The sequence below is a fragment of the Diadema antillarum genome, unplaced genomic scaffold (genome assembly GCF_040938485.1).
Source record: "Diadema antillarum isolate AM-2024a unplaced genomic scaffold, OU_Dant_1.0 seq00001698_RagTag, whole genome shotgun sequence".
NCBI lineage: Eukaryota > Metazoa > Echinodermata > Echinoidea > Diadematoida > Diadematidae > Diadema > Diadema antillarum.
The window spans coordinates 1719229-1729647 of record NW_027272389.1 but is presented as its reverse complement, the minus strand read 5'-3'; the positions used below and the strand labels follow the sequence as shown (position 1 = coordinate 1729647).

General features: G+C 39.0%; 1 protein-coding gene across 1 annotated transcript; it reads left to right on the top strand.

Moving 5' to 3' along the window:
* The first annotated feature begins 1278 nt into the window (after positions 1-1278).
* Positions 1279-8929, top strand: LOC139711735 (uncharacterized). The gene is made up of 7 exons (XM_071623590.1): positions 1279-1293; positions 1765-1911; positions 2806-2910; positions 3548-3715; positions 6004-6056; positions 6747-6854; positions 7954-8929. The coding sequence occupies exons 1-7, from the start codon at positions 1279-1281 to the stop codon at positions 8927-8929; spliced, it is 1572 nt and encodes a 523-aa protein (XP_071479691.1).
* Positions 8930-10419: the final 1490 nt, after the last annotated feature.

The following is a 10419-nucleotide window of genomic DNA, read 5'->3' as shown; positions in this document are numbered from 1 at the left end:
ACAGGCGATCCCTTCATGACATAATCATCACAATAGAGAGAACAGACCGAATGTTCCCTGCAGGGGCATGACTAAATGGATGGGTAAGGATGTTATGCATTCGTTTGCCTGTTTCATTAATTCGTTCGTGCTCATGTATCCTTCTCGGGTGAGAACTGTTTTCTTGTTGTTGGTTGGTTGAGTGTTTGCCGTACACATCATTACTTTCCCCAATTATATATTGAAATTATGTTCCTAATGAACGAGATCAAAAGGTAAAAATCTATATTTTGTGATTTCAGTAGTATGTTCGTGTTGCACTCCAACAGTCTCATACCTCACTGGATAATATTCTATCATTCAATTCGAATGAGTCTGACAAGTACATGAAATTAGCTTCAGCAATTAAGGCTTCCATAAATGATGATTATGTCTTTTACTATAGCTATTCGATGTTCATCAGAAGGCTATTATACCATTTATGAAATAAAAACAAAACCTACTTAGAATGTAGATTTACTTTTCTCCCTCTGCTCAATCTAACAACATCATAATCAATGATTGCGTTCTGTATAATCATTTTAGAGTATCATCGGCATAAAGTCTAGATTGCCTATGTCAGGTACAAATAAAAGGAAGAATATCCTCATTCAGCAAAGAATCAATTTCTAAGTAAAAGATTGTCTCAAGTCGTCGTCAAAACTCGAAAGTCCGTATCCACCATTCAGTGTATTCCTTCGCACAAACTGAACAGGTGAATCACAGTGCATTTTCCCATGGCAGAGGAAATGGATAACAGCAGCAGCGAAACAGCCATGAGCGTGACGTCACAAGTGTCGACGTCATCTCCACTTCAAAGCTCCCCTGCGTCGTCCTCAACACAGTCCCCTGGTATTACGCCACGACGAAACGAGGTATATTTATAAAACCATCAATAAAGTTTGGTTGAATGGATTTGTCATGTATAAACCGACATAGAGAGGGAGATGAATAGAAAGGACAGATATATAAAGACAAGGTATGAATGATGGAGAGAGCAGGGCAAATAGCTACTTTGCTATAGATGAAAATGACTCCAGTTCTATTCAGATGAAAACAGGCAATAAAATAGGGAATGCGTCAAACCAATAAAATGGTAACAATATCACACAAGATTTCGAGCCTAAATGAGTTGAATACAATGCATGCAAATAATATAGTGATTAGAATGTATCGCGTATTAATATATACGTGACACAGTATAGACTGAGCCTGCATCATGGATAAATGAAAAAGTCTTGTTGATACACTGAAGTCATAATGGCTAAGAAGCAAGTAAGAAAGGAGGATAACTCATTCGGAGTAAATACAAAACGACATAGACGAATTAACTTATCCACCCAGCGACTGCGAGTATGCGTTTGAATAATCTCAACAATTTCGAGCTTAACAAAACAAAAAGGCTCATTGATTATCAAGAACGAGGATTCATGCAACAAACGCTGTAACATTAATTTAATACATGATCATTTAGTGAAAAGATTATACATCCAAAAAAGATCCAATTTTTCTTTTGGCAATTACAGATTCTTTTTGTAATAGATTTTCTTTTTCCTTTCAAGTTTATTTATTGCCAAACGTGTTATAGGGATATTTGAACGATTGACGTCAAAGCATGGACCGACGGACACGGGGTATGAGATCCATGGTCAGAAGGGTGCTGGTGCCTTAAAGAGAAGCCATTGTTTCTTTTCACTTCATATGTAGTGTTGTTTGTATTTTCTATCCTTGTTTGTTCGGATGTAGGACGATGTCAAGAAAGTGTTAATGACCCTCCTAAAAGGCGTCTTGGATCTCCCGCGAAATGCGACGCCAGCGTCGACCGTCTGCCAGTTGCAGTTGAAATTTCGTCATTACGACAAAACTATCCACGATCTGAATGAGAAAGTTCAGGTAATATTATCTGTGAATTCAACTCATCCGTGAATTTTTGCGAGTGTGTGTGTGTGTGTGCGTGTGTGTGTAAGTGTATTATGTGCTTATTCACCGCCTGATTTATTTTCATGTCTGTATGCTATACATGATCTATTCTTTTGTCGCTGTTATACGATCATCATGCGCTTACTCCGAATTTGCCGTCGATTGCAATAACGAACGATAATATACAATTAATATACGCCTACGATTTAAACACACTTTATCTGACAATTTGTCAAGTATAATCAGGACAGATGATGTCACAATAACATTGACAATGCCATTGTGCCATTGACATAGGTCCACAGCATGCTGCTAGAAGCCGTTCGCGAGATAACGCACGCACCAAGAGGAAGTGACGTCAATGACGTCATAAAAAGACTTCAGGTCTTCTTGAGAAGACAAGAGAAATGGAAGACGTGCATGAAACGACGTCTTGAAGTAAGTCTACAGATATTTGTTTTGCACCCCTTCCCGTTTATAGTTATATATCTTCCCACTACTTTTGTGTGGCTGTAATTTCAACGATTATTCTTATTTTTACATGTTTTATACCTCTTAGTCACCCTGTCCTCCTCTATTTTGTTCTTTCTGAATCATGAATTAAGAAATTCATGACGAAGCTTGGGAAGTAATGCAATTCACTAATTACTGATTTCACATGCAATGATTTATATTCAGTTTTCCCAATCGACCAAAAATAAAATGCAGTCATTTCTATAATTCATTCAAGAAATAACCAAGTTGAACTTAGATGACTGTTGTCCTTCGTCATGTTTCTTCCCCCCCCCCCCCGACGGATTTTTTACCTCAGTTTGCTTGGCTTTCGCTAGTGCTGTATTATTTTGGTCCTTCTCATAACCTCGACAGAACGCGGAGGAGCAAGTGAGATGCTCCCAGACTCTGGTCAAGAAACTTGAAGACAAAATCGGGCAAAACGGCGAAAAGCAAACACAGCTCAGATGTCATCTCGAGGTGGGTGCAACTTCTTTGTTGAATGAGTGTTGCTATATAAGTCTTTGCATGACCTGCCATTTGAAACAAAAATTAGGAGGCGAAGCGTAAAAAGGGACGTGCAAATCTCCCTTGTAGCCCAAAAGGTCCGTGCGTCATCCATATTAAAGTCATCTATAATCTCAGAATCCGGCAATAACGGTCTCCCTACCGCTCTCTTTCTATTTCAAGCTACAAGCTTTGTAGGAAATCCTGTGTTCTGGGCATTTGCCGCACACAAGGTACTAGTATGGGGGCAAAATAGACGTTAGGAAAATCGAACGAGAGGAAAGCCCTAATCGCAAGATAATTATGTTCACAAATTCTAAAACAAAATTGTTAGTTATTATTGCAACACCAACAACAACGACAACAAACAAGTGCCAAATAATATGAGCGTAAAATCACACAGTTCGATGGCCGTGTATAGGATAAATGAATAAGTACATAGAATCTGCATGGATCACAACATTCCTCAGAGTGCGGTGGCTGTCACATTACAGCTAACTTGTCGGGACTAATAGTTGGTCTGCAAGGGTCTATCCAAACTCAACTCGTCTTAAACTACTTACTATATTGTGCAAATATCTTACCTTATCTAAATCACTATCATTTTCAGACGATGCAGGATAAGATTGCTTCAGTTTCTGCCGGCTCGAATGAAAAGCATTTCTGTGACGTAGAGGAAAACGTCACTCTCAGGAAACAATATGTGGAGTTGAAGAGAAAGTATGATGGATTGGAGAAGGAACTCATACGTGTAAAGGCCTTAAAATCAGAATACATGGTAAGAGTATTCGTCAGTATGTTTGTTTGTTTGTTTGATAGATACTTTATTTTCTGCAAATCAATATACATAAGTGACATAATCATGAAGATGCATGAAATATACAAAATTAATTCAACGCAGAGTCGTTTGACTTGCATAAACCACAATAAGTACATTTTTTGCAAAGAAGACAATTATATTTACTGGACCCAGATATTGGAATGATCTCCCTCTAGATATCACTTCTTCCTTATCTTTATTCACCTTCAAACGCAAATTAAAACAGTTATTACTTAGTGGATACACACTATACCAAGCCTTTAGCAACCTTTTTATGCTCCCAGTCTTTTGTCCTTGTCCGCAGCACCAAGTTACTTAAGTTATTTCATGGTACCAATACATCTTTTAATAATACAGCATTTTTGTTATTCAAACACTGCGAGATTTGTATGCAGTCTTTTGACTTGCATAAACAACGATGTGAAAGAGATATGATATACAGTATGCATGTCTATGCAGCAGTGCTAAGAATAACATTTATTGTTAAGAAACGATTATGCAGAGGGCCGCCATTATAAGCATTGCTTGAAAAGATGGTCGGCCCGAGGAAAAGATAGGGACGTACTAGATTCGTAACAATGTGCATACGGATATAGATAACATGTATGAATAAATTGATAATAATAATGATAATATATATACATGTATATACACACACATATATATCTGATGCATTGTATAAGTGAGAGTGGACGTCGCGACGCGTCAAATCTACAGAAGATATTGACACACCTCCTACACACATAACTGTTGTATTATGTCTAAACACGTGATGAATACGTATTATTACATACACTTGATGGGGATACAGCTCACAATCCAGCATCATGATAACGTTGCACAGCGCTGTGTTATCATGAAGTTTATTATAGTGTTATTGTGATGACGATGATGATGATGATGATGGATGATGATGATGAAGATGATGATGATTATGATCGTACTTGTGACAGTGAAGATGATAATGGTCCTTTTGTACTCTTTTTCTATTCATATCTCCACGGATAGCACCTCTGTGTGCTCAGTAATTGTTAATTTCATTCTATTTTGTGCGAACGCGACGGTGAAAGGTAATAGTGTGTGTGTGAAATTATGGTATAGTCTGTTGTAATCCATCTCACAACAAACCTACATAATGAAAAGCATTTACTATTCTCACCCAGAGCAATCCGAGAGAAGGCTCACATTGCGCCCATGTCGAAACATCGGTGAACAGACCATCTGGTGAGATGATAACGAGGAGCGACCATTCACCTGTTATGCGGACAGTTCCTTCATTGGTGAGAAAAAATGCTTTATATTATGTGTATATATATTGTCGCTGTCATCTACAAAATGTCAAATGTTCAGGAGAGCAAAAAAAAAAAAAAAAAATGGCAGCCAAAGCGCTGTATCAAATGGGAGATTCTTTCGTTTGACATGCCGTGGTGGCTTCATTTTGGGGGTAGGACAGTTAGAACTTGGACAGGACATCACTTAACCGATTATCTGACCATTAATTCAAAAAAGTCATTTTCACCACAATTTCAGATACGAGGTCTTGTCACCCCAGCAACGATATATACGTATATATTTTCAGATTCAGTTGCAGGACCAGTATATGCATTTTTAGCATAATTCAAAGTCATGATTTCATATGATTTTATAATCCTAAACTCTTCCCGTGTAAATAGGTGTACCAGATCACAAATACAGTACAAGCGTGGGCACATCATGGCATGATTTCGTGCAAACAATGCAATAAAAACAAAGAGAACAAAATTTCGTCCACAGTCGCGTCCGAGTTAATGGATAAAATAATTAATTCTTCGATTCGCTGTATATGCTTCGCTTTATACTCCCGTTCTTTCCTGGCCGCTATCCCTCCCTGCTCTCCTTCTTTCTCTCTCCTTTATCACTCTCTCTTTATCGCAATACACTCATGCAGCATACTCGAGTATAAAATATGCTTTCTGTGGGAGTTTTATTGTTGATTTACCTTTCCTCACAATCTGTTAGAAAAATAATGACTCAAACCAACATATTCTGTATGTGGTTTTTTTTTTACATTTTGACCTCATTTATAATTCAGATGAACTCTATTTGTTTGTTTGTTTTTTCACTGATGCCCTCACCACACTGAGTTGGGAGAGGAAGATGCATTGTTTCCGTGCTGCTAATTACGCTAATTTGATGTAGATGGGTTGGGCAATGGTGAAAAATAAATTTCACCGCACAGGTACAATGTCGTCTTTATCCCAACACAGGTTGAGAACAGTACGCAGACTGACATTGTGAGGAGCCAAGGTGATTCGGCAAGGTACGTTTGAACTGCAGAAGTAACGAATGACAATAATGTCTGTTGCGACAATATTTCCATTTAATGTCTAACTTGGCTTTAAAAAAAAAGAAACAGCACAAGTAAGAATATTGATCATCAAACGGCCTTCCGCTTTTAGACGTAATTTTGTGATAACGAGACACGCTTCAAGTAGATTTTGTGTGTATGTGTGTGCGCGTGTGTGTGGGTGTGTGCGTGGTGTATGTGTGTGCGCGTGGGTGTGTGTTTGTATGTGTGTGTGTGCTTTGCGTTGTAATGCGATCAGTACAATGACGGAAGAAGAGCTAGCGTCCCAATAAAGATACACATGCACGCACACACACACACACACACACACTCACACACATACATACACACACGTACAGTAGACACATCATGGCGACTAAAAAAATATGATAAGTGCAAGATAAAAAAGCTTCAATAGAGTTTTGTATATGCAAATGTTATATCGTACTTAAGATTTTGTCGGAAATGAAATCAAATTAAATGAGATGAAATGAAATGGATCATACTGACTACTATAGTAACATAAACCTAATGCACCACTCTTATATGGTAACACAAATATACCCGGTGACTTCAAGGCGTGTGTTCATCTATGTTTACCTATTTTTCTAGAATATGCCTTCTTAAAGATTAGTTTGTTCTCTCTTTCTCTTCATCTACCAGGGACCATGAGATTTTCAAACAGAAAACAAAGGAAGAGCTATGTCGCCTGCGATTCGAGAATAACGATAACCAAGAAATGGTCAGCAGACTACGCAAACTATTGTCTTCGTAAGTCATCTTTGATTTCTTCTTTTGAGCTTTCATACATTATGAGGAATTGTAAACAAAATACATGTAAACCATGCACTTACTAGTGTGGACTCCGAGGTGGCATGTTGAACAGCACTGTTATATTATAGGGGCGCAGAAGAAGAAATTAGAGTTATTTCTTGCACCGAGGAATCCATAATTTTACTAAAGTGGCTCGAAATGGCGCATGAATAATTGTTTTATATCTTTCCAATTTAAATAGAAAATCTATCATAACAAAGAATGGAAATGTGTTCATTCGCTACATTATTGCCACTCTATAAGTCCTATCCTGATTATACTGGATTCAAGTTATTACGGTGGATTCAGTTTGAATACAAGTGGTCTACGAGGCCAATACCGGTTACAGCACTTAACGCAAGCCATCATTGAAAACCATTGTTCCATTGCATATTTACGACGGCATTTATGGTATAGTGAATGATATCATAAACGTCGTTACAGTAGAACACTTTTTGTCTCTATGACCATTTTGTTTCAACGTCATTAACGCCATAGCGATATTATGTCTAGTCACATGAATCTATGCAGACCAATCGCTGAAAACGATGTCATTAACGAGGAATATGATATTCTTTAATACAAACACACGTCTATATAATTTGATTAACTACGGCGCACTCCCGTTATAACGAACACGGTTATAACGAAATTCCGGTTACAACGAAATAAAAATTCAGGCCGCAACATTATCGGCTCTATGTATTTTCATTGTTTATATGTTCGGTTATAACGAAATTTCGGTATAACGAAAGAAAACTGCCGGTCCCGAGGACTTCGTTATAACGGTAGCCCACTGTATACGTATAGAATCATAGTTGCTTCAGCTTTTGACACCTGTCACATTGAACTGATGTGTGCATAGTAGGGGGAGAGAATGGGCTTTTCAGCGTGTGTCCTCCATTTCCAACAATTTTGATTTAAATTTAGTATAATCAGATACTATTGGCAAGCTACATGGCTTCATATCACGCATCTCTGTTAAAAAATCAGCCACCAACATTAAAATCATTACTCATAGACTATTATTATGATCTGCTGTAATTCCCTCGTATAGTTTCCACAAAAGCCTCGTCATCAACAATGGCTGTGTTCAGATGTCAACCGTCTCGAGCGTGGACCAAGCAGTCCTGGCGATGTTCTCCAAGACCCAGATAGCTCGCCTCGAGCCCTCTTCGCTCGAGCCATGGCAGTCGGCTGGCCAGACAGAAGCAGACACGGACGAGCTGGTGATTGGAAGAGGTGCCTTTGCCAGGGTCAGTCTTATGCACTACGTCCCGTCTGGCCTTCCCGTCGCCGTCAAGATCCAGGACCGGAAGTCGCAACGGTCGCTGCTCAGTGACGAGGAGCAGACCAACAAAATCATGACGAGATCGCTGAAAGAGACCGTCATGCATTACGTCATGTCAGGCTTCGCGTCTTTCCCAGCGATGCACGGCGTTGTTCAGCTTGAAGAAAACCTCGGTATGGTGCTAGAGTTCATTGGAGACAAGTCGACGGGGAAGACGTACCCTCTGTGCGACGTCCTGGCTTGGAATCGACCCCGACTTACTCAGCTGGAGTGGATCGACATCGCACTGGACGTCGTCAACGGGATCGCCGCTTTACACGAGAAAGGTCTCCTCCACAACGACTTGAAGAGTAACAACATCCTGCTTCAAGAATGCGGCGATCGCTGGCGAGCATTCATCATCGACTTCGGCCACGGCAGTACCATTGTTATGCCGCTGCGATTGCCGGCCTTCTCTCTTCGAGAAGAAGAGGAATACTGCCAGGGTCTTCTGTACCAGCACCTGGCTCCCGAAATTGCCCGGAACCAGCAAGCGACATCCATCCACTCCGACGTCTACTCACTGGGCATGGTACTCCGCGACATCGCCCGCGTGGCAGCTGACCACGACATGAAGATCGTCGCCGAGATGTGCACGAGGGCGCGGCCGTATCGGAGGCCGAGCATGCCGAACATAGCACTGTCGATCGCGAGGTGTAAAGAGAAAGCCCAGCTGATGGCGCGTCAGTCTAGGAGGCAATAACATTGCACTATATCCCGTCATGTGACAATAGTCCAGTAATATTATGAAATATGTGAGTGAACTAATAGTTCATGAAAAGACTTGGAACATTTCAGTAAAAGGTTATCTACTTGACAGATATTATATACCCACCATAACATCACATCGAATATAACTTTATGTCTGTTGATACAATTATATTGAATGGCTTCACTTCTACCAACGAATTATCAGGTCTGAAATGGAGCGATAGAAGTGATAGAGGACACAGAAAATGAATTTTTGGTTAGCATAACTGGCAATAATGTCGACAGCCGATCTTGATCGTTAGTCGCTACCCTTGCGCTGCCTCATCTATTTCCATAGGTAGACATGAATAAATGAACGAAAATTCCAATCTCACCTAAGTTGTGTCGTTTGCTGTAAGTGTGGGCAAGAAAAAACAAGATCTTCGTGTGATTATTTTTGCGTCTTTGCCTATGGAGGGAAGCGAGAAATGATGGATGACAGAATATGATCTTTAATAACTTCTCTAAAGAATCGAAGCCTTGCAGCATATGACAAACCTAAGATAAAAATTATTTATAGCAGGAGGTGTTTTATTCCTTCTGTCCAGATTAAATTAATTCAAATCAAATTAACTTGAATGAATAGGGCAAAATGAAACAAACATGATGTTTGAAGGTTTATCAAAAGAGCACTTGAAGCTAAAGTGAAAATTATTGCATTATTTTAATAGCGTCAGACAGTTCCTTCAAGGGAACTACGCATAATCACCTATTGCAAGTAAGATAAGGCCATGGTACAATCGCCTCACAGCTTCCTGTTGGTTTGTGAAGGACATATAAAGATCACGTTTCCGATTGATAATTTGGTAACTGCATTCATCAGCACTTCGAGGTCATCATTGTCGTCATTTAATCATTAACTCTACAATTTTTTGATGTAAAGAAAGTGAATTATTATCTTTTATTCATCTTAAACGAGAAAATCTAATATAGAGTTTAAATGCGCATGCTTGCTGGTCCATATAGGGGGATTTGTAACGCAAGTCTTTCCAGTTTACATACCATGTGATAGCGATCACCAATTTGATAATTTATGTCGAAAATATGGGAAACTTTACAATATAAGAACTTTTACATATTAGTGTTTTAGATTCTATTCAAGGCCTCTTCAGTTCTGTTTAACCAATTTTCTTCAGTTTCAATTCAATTCATTTCATTTTCTTTTTTTCACAGAACATAATATAATGAATCAAAAATAAAGGCAAATGAAAAAAAAATCACAAATGACCTTGATTACATACAAGAGTTGACTGTACCGTGAAAATCAGATGTAATTAGAAATTGAAAAGCATACTTTCTATAGATAATTGAAGGCAGTCAGGATATGGATTGACGTTTTGCTGTAACCATTAGTTCTCTCCTCCAGTCATTCAAACGCAAACACACGCTCACAAAGACAGGTAAATACTTAATGACAACCTTCAGCGATTCTTAGCGAAAGAA